Source organism: Pezoporus occidentalis, unplaced genomic scaffold (genome assembly GCF_034315485.1).
Source record: "Pezoporus occidentalis ecotype Australia unplaced genomic scaffold, CSIRO_AGI_Poc_V1 ctg38, whole genome shotgun sequence".
Lineage (NCBI taxonomy): Eukaryota > Metazoa > Chordata > Aves > Psittaciformes > Psittacidae > Pezoporus > Pezoporus occidentalis.
The window spans coordinates 4833231-4853433 of record NW_026915702.1 but is presented as its reverse complement, the minus strand read 5'-3'; the positions used below and the strand labels follow the sequence as shown (position 1 = coordinate 4853433).

Below are 20203 nucleotides of genomic sequence, written 5' to 3'. Positions count from 1 at the left end.
TTGCTTCATTCCCTAGACCAGTAGGCAAGACCCACATGGTCTGTACCTCTGCTGCCAGCTGGAGGGGAAAATATGCTTTTATGGGTGTTTCCAGCTTCATGGTGCCACTGCAGTTGTCTCTGAGATTCCCCCCGCAAGAGAGACAGCTTTATCAAGAAGGTCTTTGGCCTGTATTTACTCTCCACATGATTTTCTATGTCTCACTTTCTTTTGGTAGAAAATATATATACCTTGCTAGCAGAGACATAGATCCCCTGATACCATCCCAACTACAGATTCTGATCCTCAAAGTGGGGCTAGGCAACTGTCCCAAGACATGAGGTTGGTTAAAGCTTTCTTCTTGCGGTGGCCTGATGAAAAGCAGTTTGTTTTTTTTCTGGCAGTAGGCTCATGGTTTGGCTTTAATACCTTTTGAGACTGACCTGAAATCCCAGGGAAGATCTGCATGTTGCTCTGACCAAGGACATGCCTCCAGGTCTGGGACATGTGAGCTGAAAGAAAACGATGTCAGTTATTTGACTGGGCTTTAATTCTTGAGAAGTCATCAAAAAAGTAACCTGAAATTTACTTCTTCATTAATTAGAAAAATCCCCTGCACATATGTTGCTCTTAATTATCATGCAGACAAAATTACAGTGTAGCTGGTAGGCAAAGGCTAACATAAGGACTACTCAGTCACTCATGTAAGTCACTGCCATTGGGATGATTCATTATGGTGACTATTTCTCAACTAGGTGTTGCACTAGTGAAGGAGTTCTGAACTACTTCATTATTCTGAGACTTCCGAACCAACACGAAGAGTTTTGCAAGAAGTGAAGTATACCCAGGTAGGTACAAGACTTATCAAATTTCTCTTGACTTTCAAAAGATGTCTGCTTTTAAAATTGTTCTTCTCTACCACTAAGGCCTCCTCTCAGTGCCCTCCTTAGTTTTCAGTAAGAAACATCTCTATCAGTAACAGACTGAGCCAGCCCTTTAGGTAACAGATTTTATAGCTCTTTGTTGCTTCAGACTTACCCAAAAGCCTAACTTATTATATTACAGCTTCTGTATTGGGTTCAGTTGACGAAGTTCCTTCCCATCTATGTTCTGACTCTCACGTGAGTGGAAGAATCAAGGTCCATTCCACCCTTGCCTCTTTCGTGCTTTCTTCACCTGATTCCCCTACTAAAATAACTTGAAAATACACTTTAAAAGTGAATTTGAGGTCTGAGGAAGGAAGCAGCTTATGCATGCCACAGTCAGTGAAGAAAAGTCAGAATCAGTATTTCTAGGAAAAAGGAACTGAAGCAGCTACTGGGCCTTTCATCACCCCTTTTTCCCTTACAGAACCTAGTTACAGTTTGAGAGAGAAGCTCATCACTGGCAGGAGCCAAATATATCACGCTGTTTCCACTATAGTGCTGCCAAGTTGGCTTGGGCCAATAGTATTTTAGGAGGTTTTCCATATCATCAGGACACACTAAGGATCACAAGGGACAGCACCTTAGGTCCTAACAGTTCACAGAGCTGGGAAAACTACAGCTTGGAGTCTTTAGTGGATATTGAAGGAGTACATAGCAATTTGGAATGAGTCTTTCAAGCTCTTTGGATGACAAATCAGATATTAATACATGTTTTGGAGGATGTCGGGGGGGGGGGGGGGGCTGAAGACTGCTTGATATGAATGTTTGGAATATGCCTCAGGGCATACACTGGAAAGTCTTGAAGGCCAACACATCTGCAGTAAAAGTCTGTGATGAGAGGTGGGCAAAAGAATGCTACACTGGGTCTGCAGTTTTTGGCTATACTTTCCATTAATGTCAGGTGTTTGAAGTTTTCCTATTGCATTTTCTTCTTGCTTCACAATTTGTTTGCATTTAAGAGAACTTTGCATAGCTGTCCTGGTATTGATGGTACAGTGCACCAATGAGGAGAGGAACTGGAACACCTTTTTAGGAAGTTCATATAGAATTGTTCTAACATTAACCTTCTGAAAGTTAGATGTCTAATCTAAGTGATTGTTTAGATGCTCTGCAGTTAAAGAAGAGGCATCAGGACCTCCAAAGAATATGGTACATCCATATTGCCTAAGATAAGCGTTTAAGGTAGATGGTATGAGTACATGGATGTGCTCATACTTATCCACTGAGAGGAAACCAATTCAGCTTCCTTAGTCCAGATGCCTACTTTTACCTGAATAAGTTATTTTTAACAAATATTTGTAATTAACTTTAAACAAAAAAAAGAATTATTGCTACAAAACTGAGGCTCCCTTTTCTGACAGGACCTTGGAGATAAGATATTAAAAGCAAAACTGAAACAACTGAAATATCTTTATACCTCCTTCATAAAGGTGAGGTGAGTATTCCTGCCATTTAACTCTGCTCTATTCTATTGGAAAATGAGGTGGTTCAAAACAGCAGTTACAGAAAGATTACCTGAGACAAAGACAGTGAATGTATAATTTAAGAAATGTCAGTTCTATGCTATTATTTTTATAATTTATGGTTTATATCTTTAAGTTCTTTATAGGCAGCACTTGAAGATAGTCTGTGATCACTCTTGGGTATGCTCTAGTGCAATAGAAATAAAGCATTTGTTGAGGCTGGTCTGGGGTGAATAGCTTATGTGCTGCTTCCTCTGTATTGTGTGATGTGATGCACAGAAGATTTTAATTTCTATAGGAAATCAAACTACCTTTCTTACACACAGTATTTCACTCCTTATAAAAGAAGACCTCCTAGTATCTCCACTACATGTGGAGGGGCAGAAGTCTCATCCAGCTGCTGGCATATTGCATATTTTCTTCTGTAGATTATTCACCTTTGTCATTCTTCTCCTGAATTAAATGCCCATGAGTGAATATGAGTGTGTTGAGTCAGAAAAAGCTTATCTGGGGACAGGAGCCACATGTTCTGGGTTTTTGTGGAGTTCCTGCATGCTTTAAATCTTGCACTGCTCAATCAGATACTGCCCCTTTTGTGCAATCTAATAACTGGAGGAACCAGATGACCACTGAGTGGTGGCAACAGGATTTTGGATAGGGAGTGTAGAAGCCATATCAGATTATGCTAATAACCCAGATAAATCCTTTATATCAAAATAGGGAGAGTACCCAAAAGATTATAGAAAATCATGTTTTGAGTGATGAGAACATTAACCTCAACTTCTGTCCAAGAGCTTGGCATTTAGTTAACAACCAGAAGGTTATTTTTGTTTTGGTTTGGTTTATTTTAAGATTAGTGTCCTCTGACAAATTCAGAGTGTACAAAGGTACAGACAGGAGTTTCTTGGAGTTTTCCAATTTGCTTGTTAACCTCAGCTAACATCTGCTAACATCTCCACATCAGACAAGAGATTAATGTCAAGATTAATTCTTACACGTTTCATAATAGGCAGGTAAAGAAGAACTCTGTGAGTACCATGACTATAGAAACATGGGAATTAAAATCATGCTACTGAAGCTTAACTTTCAAACAGGGCAATATAAAAAACAGAATAGTAAACTATCAGTGAAAGCATGCAGTAAATGCTAAACATATAAAATATTCAGTGTTGTACCCTGAAAGTCTGGGCATAAAACTTTTCTTTGGGAATATTTTCTCTCTTATGATGAAATAAGCCAAATATCAATCATGTCCTCTTGCTGCTGCCAGAAGAATCTTTTAAAAAAATCTATTCATTTCATTCACAGGAGATGGGGAGTTATTTAAAAGTTATTTGTGAGAAAGCTTGCCAAACTGGTTATTAATTATTAGTAGACCCTGTGCTTGGGAAACACTTTGGTCTACAGAAGTGTCAGTGAAAATAATAACATTTTTAGATACATTAAGAAAACAAAGCTTCTGGGATCTTCATTGAGCTTGCAGTAAAAGAGGAAGAGCTTTAGCACTTGCTGAGGAAATGTAATCCAACCTGTGAAAAAAAAAATCCCTTCAAAAATATTCTAACATTTCCTGATTTTTGTTGCTTGAAATTATACTATAACAATGATTGAGCTGCAGAGATGTTTAGCCTTTATTCTGACAGAGAACGACTGAAGTAGTAAAGCTTTATTAACACAGCAGAGCATGCTATACAGCAAAAAATATCTGCAAATATTCTGTATCTTAAAGAAGCTGCCAGGAACTGGTTAGTCATAACTTGCTAATATGAGCAATTTTAAACAAAATGGCTATCAGAGAAGTGACTGGGAACCAAATAAGTAAGTTACCCTTTTGTCTCCTTGACCTTTGACTCACTTGGATCAAAATTTGACAAAGATTGCAGCTGCTAAGTATATTACCACGAGATGTAGGTAGTGGCTTTTAGTCAGACTGCAAAAATAACCCCCCCCTCCCCAACACCAATACAACTTAACTTCTTCTGGCAGAAAGATAAACAGGGAAATGACATCTCTTGGAATATATAAACACTCCCTCGGAGTATAGAGGCTATGTGCTTGGTGTGGAGATTTAGCTGCTTGTCTACTCGTAACTTGATGCAAGTCATGTGTTAAGTGCTTGTATGCTCAGCTGAAAAGTCAGTTGCCTTTTTTCAAGGTGAGTCATATAATACATTGTTTAAAATCAGAGGGTTTTCCTCAGGAATACTTTTAAAATCATTTTGGGGAAAAATCTTGAAAATATTTATTTGCAATTAGCAAAAAAAAAGTGGAGGATTTTGTAAAGCTGTTTCCAAGGAACAGTGAAGTTTTACATTTCCTAATAAAATGCTTCATTATTGTTAGCAGTGGTATTTTATGTTCAGTACTGCTGGCTTTCCCAATTCATTCTGTCTTTTGCTATTTAATATTCTTGAACCTACAGTTCTGAAGCCATGTGAGTTTATAAGAAATGCATCCTCTTAAAGTTGTATTTGTAGCATTTACTATTGCAGATGAAAAGGTCAAAACTATAATTTCAACACAGGTCAAATTAGTTTTGGGTTTGGTGATTTTCATGCTTTTAAAAGCAGAAAAATTGTCTTTCGTGCAAGTTTATCTGTCAGTAATTTCAGGATTTTTAATCTCACCATTTGACCTTGGAGAAACTGGAATTATGTTTAAATAAACACCATGGGTTTGGGTTGAAACTCTTAATAAGTATTTTCAAACTCCATTTTAATTTTTGCTAAACACACTCTTGTTCTCCATACAGTTTGTCTCTTTTGGGGTAATAAGTCTGATTCTCTGCAAGATTGAAGGAATGCCACGTCAAGCAATGTTTTAAAATTACTGTTAAAGATGGAGAAATCATTAAGAAAATAAAGATGATGCTGTTTTATTTTTATTAAGTCTTGCTTTAAACTTACATTACAGAAGTATAAGTTATGTAGGGAATAAAATGTTTAATACATTTTGCATTTTTTCTCCTATCCAGTTTATAAATTTTCTTTTCAGAGATTTGCATGGACCATTCCCATTGTCAATATTCTCTTAAGTACATTTAAAACAATATTAAAAGTACATACCAAGCACTTTAGAATAGGGTGAACATTCATATTAATCTTGTAGTCAAATCTAATTTTAAATGATACCGTAGTCTCATAGATAATATCTAATTTTAGTATGGAACTTTCTGTTCTGCTCAAGGTAAATAATGTCCACTTGTATTCCCAGACACAACTGCATTCTTATTGGAAATTTCTACTTTCATCTTCATATTCTACACTGAGTTGTAATAAATGAGAATAGCTTGACTTCCATGTGAAATTGAGTGTTATGTTGTGAGTCCTCTTCACTGCAGTTGTGTAACTGATAACTTGAATTGCATAAATTGAGATATGTCTAGACTGCTATTGCATTGTGTTTGATGGGAGAAGGGTGAATATATTACAGTTTACAAAAGCTTGGAATAGACACAAGTTATTAGCAGCCAGTTGTTTTCTAGCTGCTTATTGCTAGTGCTCATGAGAGATACCTAGTCTGACTAAGACAAAATTAATCCATTGGAACAGGTTGTAGAAACCTAGATGGAAATGTATTTTGATGAAGGTGTACTTCTGTTGAATTTGAAAAGCTTCAGTTTTTAAGCCAAAAAAAGTATATATATATATATATATATATATTTGAAAGACCTCTTTAAACATTATGGAAGTGATAATTTTAATTATAAATTTTCAAATGTGTATTTCCACATTTCAAGAAAAAAAATTCTGTTAGAATAGATAACATTGGGGAAAAAGATCAACTTGAAATACTTAATTTTCAGAATTTGATTATATTGAGAACTTCTGTTTCTCCTTAGATTTCTTAAAATGTGTAACAGCAATCAGATTTTTAAATCCCCACATCACCTAACCAATGAGAACTCAAAGGTTTTTCAGGTCTAATATATTTCTAACTTGAGTTTGCTTTGAAGTTTGCCATTAGCTGCATTACACATTCATCCACTACATCAAAGAATCTTTAATAAATTGATGTTCTATTGCTGTTTTGCATAAAGACACATGGCAACAGCTGGTAGAGAGATAAGCAACAAAGTGAACCTGCAGTTACATTAAGGTGTACCTCCACGTGGATGGGCTGGTTGACTTTTATAGGAGGGGTATTTTTCAGAGCTTGCAAGTAATATTTTGATCACGCTGCTTGCAAGTATGTAAGCAGAAATTATTAAAATACCAAGTGAGCTTAAATATACAGAAATAGTCCTTGTTAATGGCAAGGGAGCCATAAACTGCTGTCAGTGCAAGAGCAGGCAAAAAGTGGGTTTCCAGTGCAGACAAAGTAGTCTGGGCTCAGGTTTAGACATGATTTAGCTTTGGTGGGACATTGGAGGACACATCATCAGTCTGCTGACCAAGGCAATTGGGATTAGTGAAACCAGGTGATGGTAAGAATGTAGGTCTAAAAGGAAAATCCAGTTATGCTTTTGCATGAAGTTGCTGAAACAAAGTTGTATCCCTTCAATATTGGACTGTGGAGTGACAGATTTGGAAAGACAGACTTCTCCTATGTGCCTTTCATTACAGGCTGCCATTCCTAACAGGGTGCTGATGGACCTTGAGGGCTTCCTTATTGCCTTAATGCAGAAACACCCTGGGTAGTTCATACTGGTGGTGTGAACTCATGGGTTTTCCTGAAGCTGAATCTGTGGGCATTGCAGGATTCGATAAAAGCAGAGGGCTACAGCCTCTTTCTTTGGCATAGAGAGATTTTAGAGAGGGTGCTTGTGTCAGGAAAAGTGTCAGCAAATAATAATCATGTCAATGCCTAATGCAACAGAGCCCCCCAAAAAGCCTAATAAAAGTCTAATAAAAGAACTTATCAGTCTTTTAGGGAGAATTGGACTGGAAAAAAAAGATAATGTTATGGAACAAGTGGCTAACTTGCCAAAATCGCTTACAACTTCATTATTTTTTTTTTTGGCACTGGCTGCCACCGGCTGTTTTTGAAATGTTATCTTTCTACCTGCTTCACCTGATGCCCTTTGCACTTTGATCTTTGGAATGTGATTTTTGTTCACTCTCTCTTTACATTAGCAGCTTCTCTCAGGAAGACCAGTGAGTCTATTGGGACCAAGAAGTGAGAAAAACACCATCAAGTCTTACAGCAAGATATTTGTTCATTGTCTGCCTGTAACCTGACAAAGGAGAGGAATGGGCTGTAACAGAAACTGTGGGCTCCTCACTGGGGCTATCTTCGGTGCTGTGCTGGCTATCTTTGGAGGCATTCTGATACCAGTTGGAGATAACCTCATAGGCAAAGCAATAAAAAAGGTACATATTTTCCTTTTTTTCACTTTCTTTTTCAGCCTGGATGGTTTTTGGATATTGAAAGGTCATTATTTTTAAAACTTTTGTTCCGCTTCTGCTTTTTTCTCTATTTTCTATATTAAACCCAGTTTTTGCAACATGTGCAATCTAAACTTCCCTGAGAAAAGATGCTGCAGCAATGTTTTTTCAATATATTCATTATATTGCCATGTTTACTTGCTTGTTCTATTTCATGCTTCACATGAGACGTCAAAATATTGTTTTCAAGAAGTGTTTTCAGTAATGTAGTTTTGAATTATGCATTTTTGTATTTATTTTAATTATGATTGTTTGTAGTTTATTTTTCTTTCATGATGATCCACTTCTTTATTTTTCTGCATTTTTGTCTTATTTTGGTACTTATTCCATACAATTACATTTACATACTTCGCAAACTTCTGATGCAGAATCTAATCCTACACTTAAACACATTCAACTCACATTCTGTGATGAGATGATCCAAGTCAATGTGCTACACAAAACTGCAGGATCTGATCATATAAATCTCCTTGATTCAAGGAATGTGAAGAATAGATGATGTAGAGTGTTGTAGCCTCTTTTTTTTTCCTGTTTTTTCAGATCATAGAATTATAGAATCATAGAATAGTTAGGGTTGGAAAGGACCTTAAGATCATCTAGTTCCAACCCCCCTGCCATGGGCAGGGACACCTCACACTAAACCATCTCACCCAAGGCTTCGTCCAACCTGGCCTTGAACACCGCCAGGGATGGAGCATTCACAACTTCCTTGGGCAACCCATTCCAGTGCCTCACCACCCTCACAGGGAAGAATTTCTTCCTTCTATCCAATCTAAACTTCCCCTGTTTAAGTTTTAACCCATTACCCCTTGTCCTACCACTACAGTCCCTAATGAAGGGTCCCTCCCCAGCATCCCTCCTCAGCTACTGGAAGGCTGCTCTAAGGTCTCCACACAGCCTTCTCTTCCCCAGGCTGAACAGCCCCAACAGTCTGTCTTCATAAAGGAGGTGCTCCAGTCCCGATCATCCTCGTGGCCTCCTCTGGACTTGTTCCAACAGTTCCATGTCTTTTTTATGTTGAGGACACCAGAACTGCACACAGTACTCCAAGTGAGGTCTCATAAGAGGAGACTAGAGGGGCAGGATCACCTTCTTTGATGATTTTATATCTTTAAAATCTAGTTTTGTCTTTAAAATAAAATGAAAACTTAATTTGTTAAATCTCTGGTGGGAAGGGTGTAAAACTGAGGGTCTATGTCATGTAGTAGTATTGAATGAAAGACCACGGAAGCCCAGCGGTGTCCACCATGGAGACATAGAGTCATGGAGTCTCTGTGGGGTCACTGCAGCCAAGATGGGGTCTCCTACAGATTAAAATATAGAAACTTTAAGGTCTTTGGCTGAAGGTTAGTCCTCCTAATGAGGAGTCTGCTGTGACACTGAAGACAGACTGTGGAGACCTTGGACATCCTTATTCTAAGAGCCTTCTGGAATACTGCCACTAACAGCTTTTGAAGTCAGTTGAGGAGGTAGATACAAGAATTGTCAGGAGATGTTAAACTGTCAAGGCCCTGCCTAGATTCTGGTACCACTTTTTAAAAAAACTTAAAAAAAAACTAAAGGGCTCTATATAACATTTAAAATTTGCAGCAAATCCAATGAAAACCTACTTTTTCATGAAATTTTCAAATTTATAGAGAACAATAAAGTATTTCTCACTAGAGTGTCTCACCCACCTTGCAACACTTTACAGAGTCATGCTCTGTAAATTTTTTCAATTGATTGATGTATTGAGGAAATAAGTTTTTTAGAAGCGCAGAATTTAAAAATGTGCATCTCCTTACATTAAATATTTGCTTTGAATTTATCCAGTGTTACCTTATGCCAGTAAATATTTCCAAAGCAAATTACATATATTAGTGATGTTATGGGTTCATCTGTTTGCTTATAATAATGAACCAGTTATACAGCATAGTTTGCAAGTGTCTACATACTAAATTATACCCGTATGATTTCTTAGTGGTAAAATATTATATGGAGCAATATTTTCTTCAACCTCTTTATAATTTTCTACATTGTGATGGTGCTTCAGATTCTTGTGCCTATTTCAAGGCAGCTTGTTTGATGTATATAAAAAGGAAAATTTGAACCAATATTTGTATGAAACATGGAAGAGTAAATTTGTAGAGGCTTTATTTATTTAAGTGAACAGATGTTTTTTTTCCTAAGGACAAGTCTAGGTTATTTTCTTCCTTTTTAGCATGCTGACTATTTAGTGAGACCACGAGACTCTTTAGACAATTCCTTTTCAGAAAATATACGCCAAGGTACTGCAGTTGAAATATGTGATCATCTCAGCAGATGCTCAAGAGGGATTTTGATCTAACTAATTCTCATTTCTTTGTGTTGATGAAACAGCTAGTAATAAAAACAAATATTTGTTATTCAAGTTATGATAAATGTAGAGCTGACTGCAAAAGAAATAGGTCAGCTGAGCAGAGCATACTGAAAGTATGTTTTTCTGAAATCTTTTACCTTTGAAAATGTTATTTTCTAAACAAATTTTTGTTAGAAATAGATCAGTTCCAATGACTATTTTGTTTGGAATTTCTTAAGAACAGAGGTTCTAGGACAGGAAAAAAATAATGAACAAGATGTTATCTTAGAGATGGCCTGTGAGCATTTTTATTTCTATTTGGATTTATACGAGGCAAAGCCTGAACTTAGCTCCTCACCCACTGAGTGAAAACAAATATCAAAATGCGGTATTTTTAATAAAAAGGAGTAATTGTTTCAGGTATCACCACTGTAAGCAAAATTATGCTTTGAAATCTGCACAGTCCAAAGCTTGCAAAAAGACTCATATTTGTTCCTCTGTCTATCCTACTTCAGTGCAAATCCCAGTTCTTTGCACAAGTTAGCAGCAATGCAGTAAGACCTAATCTATATTTGTAGGGGAAATGAATGTTGTTGTAAAAGCTTATTGCTGGATTAGAGAAAGAAATGTTGATTTTTTTTTCTCTTGAATAGTTTTAAGACACTTCATATTATAATTAGTCAAATTGTCATAAATTAACTTGTTATCAAGATTTCTTCAAATTGCATTACAATCAATTTATTCACCATCCGAACTTCTTCGCATCTGCCAATAAATAGGGATAACTGTAATTCAAAAAATCAATGCAATCAATAGTTCTTACCATTCTTGTTCTGCTAGCTGTGGGAAGCCTGAGCCTGTTTCCCTTAAGAGCACATCTTTGCAGCTTATCAGACTCTACCGCAGTCATTTCTTCTTTACTGCAGTCATTAGGTTGAATAAGCACTGAAGGACATGTTTTCTGGGAAGGTTGTATACTGTTGTTGCAGCAAAGAGAAAGCAACTGCAAGTTCATAGACAATCTCAGGTCCCTTCACAAATCTGATAGAGACTCTCAGGGTATAGGCTGTTATTTCCTAGAAGGCAGGTACTGTTCACTACCCACAGTCCATGGGTGGACAATTCAAAGTCCATGTAGCATGGAACATGTCATTTCCTCATGTGTTCCAGTTTAACAGATGTGTGCCTCAACACAAAAAGCGTTGCTACGTTTTCTAACCTCAGATCTATTTTTTAAATAGCTGTTTCCAGGCCTGCCTCCAGTATGGGGCAGGGTTTTAAAGAAAGTCAATGTTATATGTATTTTCTGAACATTTTAGTGTCTCTTTAAAGAAATGGTCACTTGAAGACCACGCTCAAAACGACACCACCGCCACCAGCATCTTGGCAGAGATCCACTTAATGAGATTAGTGCTAAGCTATTTCAGCACTGTTACTATTTAGGAAAAGGAGGCTTCCCCCTTAAGAGGTGTCTCTGATTTCAGTACCAAAGGGCTTAGTTTCCTAGACTGAATTTACCCAGAGTGTAGAGGTGCCTTTCCATGAAGGTTTATGGGGGGTTGAAAACTGTCCTAGGCACAGTCAGGAGTGAAACATGAAATTTTCCATGTTCTTAGCAAAAAAAGATTATTTTGAGGCTATGAGAATGTTCCTCTTTAGCCAACTCCACACATTTCGGTTGTATGTTATAATGTCTGTTATCATTATTATTAGACATTATCATTTTTAAAAATTAAAAAATCAAAAAGAAAGGGGAATTAAAAAAAAATCAAGAAATCTTGCATCTGATATTGTGGAAAGGAAAAATTTTGAGATGGTTCAACTACTGTTTTTTTGCTTTTCCCTCCCTTAAAAAAATACCATTTATTTAGGAAAATTTCCTACCATTTCAGTTATGATAAAACTTTTTTTTTTCAGCTCATCCAGGTTGTTTTGAGTTTTGGTTGTTTTTTGTTTTGTTTTGTTTTGTTTTGTTTTGTTTTTTCCCCAGCTGGTTTATTTGCCAAAAAATCTTTATCTCCATTTCTCTAGTAGCTTTTACTTTCTACTGAGCCCCTGAGCTCAGGAGATTAACAGAAGCCACAAAATGGTACTTAATGTGCTGAATTCCTGATGAATTGATGGCACAGATGGGACAGAATGTCACATTACCTCAGTGCTGAACTCTTCCTGTAGAGTTCTCAGGGTTAGTCTCTTTTGTTTTTAGAAATAAGGCTGTCAGTTTTAGTAATCATTATGTTTATGCATCTGTCTGTCTATATATGTTATCTATAATTGTCCAGATTATATCTCCTCAGCTACTGGAGGCATAGAAAACACTTCTAATTTAAAATAGTGCTTATGACATTCCCATGCAGCTTCTTTATCAAAATTAATGAAGCTAAAATAACTGCTGGCTCTCAGCAGAACATAAGTGATCTATGTGATCACATGTATTCCAGCATTACCAATGATAAACTAGATTGGCTTCCATAATTTTTTATTGTAAAGGACTGAAAAAGGACTAAAAGTTTTGGTCCAACAAAGCCTGAATAGAAAGGCTAACACTAAGCTTATAATCATTACTTAAAAAGTAATAAATGGCTATTCACACTTTCAGCTACAAAATTTTATTTGCTTTCCTGGAACTTAATTTATACACTTTTAGGGAGTTGTATCAGTTCTTTCCTACAGTTTACATACACAGCCCAACACATACAACACAGGAATAAACTAGTAACAATTTTATTACCTCCTAAGGTACTCATGGCATTTCCCAATTCCCAGAAAATGGCATCTTTTTTTTTTCCATGTGGGCAGATCTTTTGTTGAGATAGCAACTTTGTCCTGCATTTTGTATTTCTTCATCAGCAATCATGCTGGCTGAATTCAGCACAAAGCAGCAAAATACAGCAAGCTTCAATTGCTGACTGCTTGGCATTTCTTGAATTTATGTATTGCCAGCTGAACCAGCATAAATGGGGGAAAAAATGTGTCAGAAACCAAAGGGGTTAAAGTTCCTATTGATTTCACTTTGTTGCGCAGTTAGATCATGAAATGGACTTGGCTGTGTAGCAATTAGATACTGTATAGCTAGAGTTGCCAACAATAGTTAACTATTGCATAAGGTATTAGAGCTGACGACTAGCTGAGAAGTGTTTTGTATTATCAATTGCAGATTAGTAGTTTTCCGAATTGCCCCACCTTTCATAGTACTGCAAAGCATGGCAGTGTCACTAGGGGAGTATACAAGTGACCAGCCACAGGCAGGGTAATGTTTAGGGCTGACCTCACTGGTGATCAAACAGCCAAAACCCAAGGGCTTGCTGGTGTGGTGGATATTAGTTTTATCAAATGAAGACATGGATAATGACAGAGCTCTACATTTTCTTCTGCTTTAACCCACAGTTTGCACTCTTGAACCATATAACAGAGAAACATACACACCTCCTTTGTGGGAGAAATGTTACTAACAGTAATGGCTGGATGCCACCAAAAACAATGGTCTTGCTCTATTGTCCTGCTGCTTCCCTTATTTTAACTCATGTTCTCATCTGATCTTTCCCCCTACACAGACCACTGAGCCAAGTTGCTCACTGGTAGAAAGGTAACCCCGAAAAAAAAACAAAGAAAGAAGAAAAAAAACCAACAAACCAGAGGCAAATAATAAAATAATCTTTCCCCAGTAAAGCAGGCAGAAACAGCTCCCTGGGGAATGAGAGCTGGCACAAGGGAACGGGGAGGCACATGAATCAGCTACTGGAGGCTGTGGGAGCCAGCTTGCCCCTTTGACTGCAGCACTATCAGTTTGTATCAGCTGGACCATTGAAGCATTCCCCCTGCATTGTCCATGGTGGCATTAGCACATAGTAAATGGTGAGCTGTAAAGCCACACAGTAACTCTTTATGACCTGCTTGTCCCATGTACTCAGGTCCCAGGGATCTCTTCATACAGTGCCCAAAGTAATTTTTCTCTGTTGGCATTTCCTAAGGGTATAATATGGACATAGTAGTTATTCTTGAATGAAAAATAAAGGAGAGCCACAACACCTCTTTAATTTAGATTGATAAAGAAGTACGCGTTATAGTGAAGTGCAGCAAGGGGCAGTACAGAAAGTATATAAAAAGGCTTGTCACATAGCCTGTAGTCTCAGCTTAGATGGAAAGATGTCCTGTTTGTACTAAAGTGTCAGCATAAAGTGATGCACACTTTTGGTTTTCCTTGCAATAGCAGAAATAAGATTACAGCAAAGATCCACCCTTTGAAAAAAAAATAAGATAATTTACATGTGAGGAAGCATGCTCCTTATATCCTTCCAAGTCAACATAAAGTTGTACGATGTCATTATTGTAGAATAAACATTTTTCAAAGTGCTCAGAATGCCTAGAGCTGGAGGCAGGTTGGGGAGTATTTCTGTGTCTATACAGGATGGAAAGAGAGGTCTTATGGCTCAGGCACCCCGAGCAAACTCTGCAGTGGAAGAGAAGTTAACATATAATTCTGTGCTATTATAATCCTTAGCAAAGGATTATGAGGGTAAGGAGGAATGAAAGGAGGGGGAAACTTCTTTTAAGAAGAAAGTAACACTACTCTAAAATCTGTTGCTACAAGGTTGACACTTCTCTATTCACCTCTGCGCCTGTGTGTTGTTGACCTCTAGAGAGTTTAGTTCGTCCTTTTGAACGTGTTGCTGCCAGGAATCCTTAACCATTTCCCTAATTCAGTTACACAGAGGCAGGATGTCAAGTCCTGGTGCCTCTCCCCATCCCATGACCCTGCTGAGTACGGATCACAGGCAGACTCTGAGCAGACTGAGTTCAGCCTTTCTTTTTAGCACGCTGTTCTCCCAGATCCTTAGAGAAGTTCTCTGTGGAAACTGAAAAGGTGATTTCAGAGTCGTGTAAACTATTCTCTCTTCATCAAGGAGATGGTCTGCCCTGTGCTGGATCACATCTGTGATAGTCTTTGACCTCCGAAGGTTTGCAAAACAAGGCTGAAGAGAACTTCAGCTGTCTGCTCTGAGCACAAGACCTCAAGTTGATAACGTGTTTCTGCTGCAAGATTTCCTTCCCCTCTCATACAATTGTGCATTAATTATAGGAGTTATTCAGACAGCACGCCCAGTTCTTTACACCATGAGCAAGGCATTTGCAACTGCACCATACAAACAGCTTTCCACAGACAAAGCCCTGACTATGTGATGAGCTCTCCAAAACATGGTATTTGTTTCCAACTGCAGTGGTTCTTAATTGGCAAGATCCTGTATTTTTGATGGTGCCTGCTAAGCAAACTCTAGAGGCAGCCTTAGAAAGAATATCTAGCAACTTGCAATATAAAATGTCGTTTCTTGTTCTCTGAAGGGATTCCAGCCTTTTAATTCATGGGACTTTATGAGCTGTGCAAATCAACTAATCAATATTGCACCGCTCTAATAAAAGATTATTTCGTGTTAGAGCCAGGCAGCCTAGATTTTTCTTCTTACTGAAAAAATTCTGAATTTTTACCATTAAGGAGAAACACATAATCCCAGGGTTTTGGGAAAATCATATAGAAAAAAGAAGCCTGAGGTACACCAGGGAGAGCAGGCATTCCCCTGACAATACAGGAAACATCTCTATAAACTCTCCTTCTCAACAGTCCTAAGGACTGAATAGACATTTAACATATAGCTGAGTGCCACAGACATAAATTTGCTGGCTATTCTAGAGTGGTTCTTGATACCCTGTCTATGTCCTGAGCCATATTTTGCCCTCATTCCCTAGAACTGTGAAACTTTTCTAACAAATCTTTATCAAAACTAGAAAGATTTCTTAGACAGTCCCAGTTTTAGTGGCAAAAGATTTCTGACAAAAAAACAATCCTGCAAAAAACACTATTTGCTTTCTCTGGGTGCAAAATTACTTATTAACTGAGTAATGCTTAGAGATAACTCTCTTTTCTTCCCTTGGACTATTTCCAAATGTATGAGAAGTAGTTTATGGATTCTAAAAACTGCTTGGTATCATTCAGTCATTCTATTTTTATATTCTATTTAATAATTTTCTCATTGCAAATCATCAGTGGATTTCTCCAGTATTTAGGAACTTGGGCAATGCCCAACCACAGCAGTAGGAGAGTGTTTCTATAGGCTAGAGTAGCAATCATATCAACTTTGTGGTTACTTATTTTAGGGGGCCTTGGTTTTGCTCTCACTCAGCAGGAAATGTCAGGCTACCTTCAAATGTTGGCCAGAAACGTGTGCTGCATGCCTCACATTAGTGATAGCTTTTCTTCCTGTTTGCTTGTGAATCTTCTATGATTATCTGGAAAGTAAATTCAGCTTGTTAATCACTTTTTGTGGTTGATTTTATCTTTTGTTTTTGTTCTTTTAGGAAGCTGTCATTGCCAATGGTACCATTGCTTTTCAAAATTGGCTTGTGCCAGGAAGTTCAGTTTACAGGCAATTTTGGATTTTCCATGTATTAAATCCTTCAGAGGTATTAGAGACAGGAGCACGTCCAAAACTTGAACAAAGAGGACCTTACACATACAGGTAAGCAAAGGCCCCTGAATGTGTGACATGTCATATCACAAGTTTTACTCAAGTCAGAAAAAGTTCTGCTGAGTTACAATTTACTTTTGAAATTCCAGCATTGTATTTTAGTCAGACTTGTCAAAAATCTGTAAACTGCAACTCCACACAGCAATCACAAACACTTTCTGTACAGAGCCTTGCACTGTGACAACGAAAATACAAATTAGTGATTAGGTGTGAAGTTGTTTGCTCTTGTAAAAAACTATTACTCCTTATCAAGATGTTTGGCAAAACAACACGATGTTGTGTTTGTTGCTTTTCAGTTTTTGCCAAATTTTTACATAGGAGAATATATATTAGATGCCCTAAACCCAAGAGGTTATCTTGTCACCCATATATCAGTCATATTTATTTTACATAATGTGTTTTGCTTATTTGCTCCTTTATGACTTATTTTTAAACTATAGCTTTTACTTTTTTATTTTTTCCTCTGAAAATTATTCCTTTTTTCTGAATGTACTAGCTAGGGCCTAGAGGCAGCAGTCCATCCCCATTCAGGGAATCTTTTAATAAGCTCCTTTAATTTTGAATGTGATATGGGCATAGGAGTAGTTGATGCTTCCTGAGTCATTAATCCCAATATCTAGCTGTCACCAGGACCCTTGCTATGAGATTGCTTTCCTAAAACAAAAGGGTATTTCTTTCTTGAGATCTTTGGGGTTGTAAGTTACATTTGCAAGACGGTTATGCATTGAAGCATCTACAGATGAGTTACTTTGCTGACTAAAAGATTATTTCTCATTGGAAATAGAGAACTCTTGGTTCAGAAAGTACCTGGGAAGACATTGGAAATGGGTACACAGGAACTGGGAAACTAACCAGTTAAGAAATACTTATGAAGATTAATTCCCAACAAACAGTAATGTTTTACTCTGGTGGTGGTGATGGTGCCTTTAGTATCAGGGACAAATCTCTGCCAGAAGCTTAGAGAAGACTGTGTAAGAAATGATAGCTATAGTTCTTCTCACCATTGCAGTATTTATTACCTGGGATATTGGGTCTACCTGAATCACTGTAACAGTCTCTCTCTCAATATTCCCTTCAATATGTGGCTTTGAAAATCCAACTGTCTTGTGATTCTGCTGGGAAATCTTGGTTTAGATCTTTTATTTCCAGTTAGAAGTAACATCAGTTGGGAAAAAGAAAAAAGATCTCCCAATATTCAGGTAGATGCTCTACATATTAGGCTATTAATCAAAATGACATGCACACGAACCAATCTTGAAAAGCCAGGATCCAGCTGCTTTTGGGGTAAGGTGATGCACTGGCTACATCTGCACCATGGTGAAACAATTCTCTGAACTTTTTGGTCCATGCATACCCAGGCTGGAAGATCTGATGAAGTACCCTTAAGATCCCATGGCATAGACCAAGTCCTGTGATGCCTCCTGGATGCTGCCCCCACAGAAGGGTCAGCAGGAGGATGGGGGTTTGTAGAACTGAGCTAAAGCTAGAATTGCAGTAGAGTTTTGTACCTTAGAGATCTGCTGACAGGGCTTGATTGAGAGGCTTATGAGAATCTCAGTGGAGCTGAAAGGCTGCTTATAAATCTCCACGTGCATATGAAATGTTATCAATGTGACTCCAATTATGGATTTAACCTGTAACCTGCTTCATTGCAACACAAGCCTATCAGATCAGTCCTTAAAAGTGCTTATCAGCTATTCTGAGTCACTCCCTTCTAATTACATTCAACCATGAGAAAGCTTAGAAAAAAAAACAGGACAAAACACAATTAATTTAAAACAAAATATAAAAAGATACAAGGTCCATTTATTGAAATGAAAATAAAAAGGAAATATTTGTTTTCATTTTAGTATCAAGAAAAAAATGGTCCATTAGGCACTAAGGAAATATTTCCAAAACAATATTTTTTATAGAAAATTGGATTTTTACACATATTCATATGAAAAGTTTAGAATTCTTTCAATAGTTATAAAGTATTTAACATTCGTCAACAAAAATGTTCATTAACATGTCAAAAATCTTCAGTCAGGCAGGGCTGTATTGTCTGAAAAATCAAATATTAAAACCATTCTGTTTTAATTTTGTCTTTCAAGGGTGAGATATTTACCCAAAGAAAATATCACAGAAAACTCTGATGGCACAATATCCTACATGCTGCCCAACATTGCTCGTTTTGAACCTGATATGTCTGTTGGGACAGAAAATGATACCATCACCTGCCTCAACCTTGCTGTTGTTGTAAGTAAAGAAACAAAACCATAATGTCCACATTCAGATGTTAATAGACTGGAAGAAATGGAGAAGTTAGCATTAGCAACACTGAAACTGCCACTGGATAGGTTTCCTCTCTATGACTCAGGTGACATGAATGTCAGCAACACTGAGGATATACTGCATATACTTTAAGGATTCCTTATATTCCCAGGGTAATCTCATCAGTAAATGAAAATGAACTTGTTAATAGAAGTGTTTGGGTGGAATATAACAAAAAATATCCTTCTAGCAAATTTTAGTGTGGGAACAAATCTAGAGTTTGTGAGTGGATTATCTCTCTGAGGTACAGCATTAACAGTACAAGGCAGATTTCCCATATTCTTTCCGTAATATCCTCAGTCCTGCTTTGCAGGGGAGGCTGTAATACCACACTCTGTGTATTGCATGGCCTCTCCAGTGCAGCTGCTTGCCTCCCATGGTGCCCCTCAGCACCACTGCAATGGCATCCCCTGAGCCCTACTTAGTCCTTCAAAGAAAGACACAGGAGCACCCGCCTAGAGCAGTGCTAGCGTCTTTTAAGTCCAGATGTTTCTGTGTCATCACAGGCTGAGACTGTTTTACCCTCGACTACTGCTTGCAGTTTTCATGTTCATAATCAGCCCTGGTTATGCTGCCTGATTGTGTTGCACTAACTCTGGGGTGTCTGATTGCTCAGGATTACTGTGAGAGGGTGCCTGATAGGGGGAGAGTAAAGAGGTGCTTGGTGTAAACCAAAATAGATTTATACCAACAATCACAGAATCATATAAAATTCCATGTTGGAAGAGACCTTAAAAGATCATTTGGCCCAACCTGTTCTCAGAAAGGGAGTCTATATAGAATTTTCTAGCACCCTGTCCAATTGCACCTCAAAAACCTCTAGTGATGGGGACTCTATGACATTGCAGTGATTTATTGTCCTCACTGTTAAAAAAATATATTTCTTCTATCAAGATGAAATTTTTCCTTGTGCAGCTCATACCCATTGCCCCTTGTCTTCTTCATGTCACTCCTGTGTAAGAAAGAGCTTCCATCCTCTTCATAGATGCCCTTTAAGTACTGGAATATTGTGATGGGGTCCCCTTGAGCTTTCTTTTCTCTAGGGAGAAAAAAACCTAATAAATAAAGGTGAATGACCTTATTCTGACTGGATATATTCTGCCTCTGTCCTAATTTAGGCCAGCACTTATCTTTTGAAAAACTTTTCTTGTTTCCTATGCTCAGAGTCCTTCATGCCACAGAATTAACTAATACTGCTCAGCTCCCACACTTTGAACCACGTAGCTCTTTATGGCTCTAGGCGTAAGCTCATGCATTGAAGAATCTGTGTCAAGGGAGACAGCATCAGAGGATCCGA

At 37.7% G+C, this 20203-nt stretch overlaps 1 protein-coding gene across 3 annotated transcripts in view; it reads left to right on the top strand.

Annotated features, from left to right (window-relative positions):
• The first annotated feature begins 734 nt into the window (after positions 1 to 734).
• CD36 (CD36 molecule (CD36 blood group)) overlaps positions 735 to 20203 on the top strand; it is a 31403-nt gene continuing 11934 nt past the window's right edge. The window contains exons 1-5 of one of the 3 annotated variants that reach the window (XM_062631981.1): positions 735 to 827; positions 2267 to 2340; positions 7444 to 7680; positions 16424 to 16584; positions 18687 to 18831. In XM_062631981.1, the coding sequence (XP_062487965.1) occupies positions 7561 to 7680; positions 16424 to 16584; positions 18687 to 18831 (426 nt within the window). In that variant the 5' untranslated portion in view covers positions 735 to 827; positions 2267 to 2340; positions 7444 to 7560. Of the gene's footprint in view, positions 828 to 2266; positions 2341 to 4372; positions 4524 to 7443; positions 7681 to 16423; positions 16585 to 18686; positions 18832 to 20203 lie in introns of those variants that run through there. The other 2 variants (XM_062631979.1, XM_062631980.1) reach the window with 2 other exon arrangements.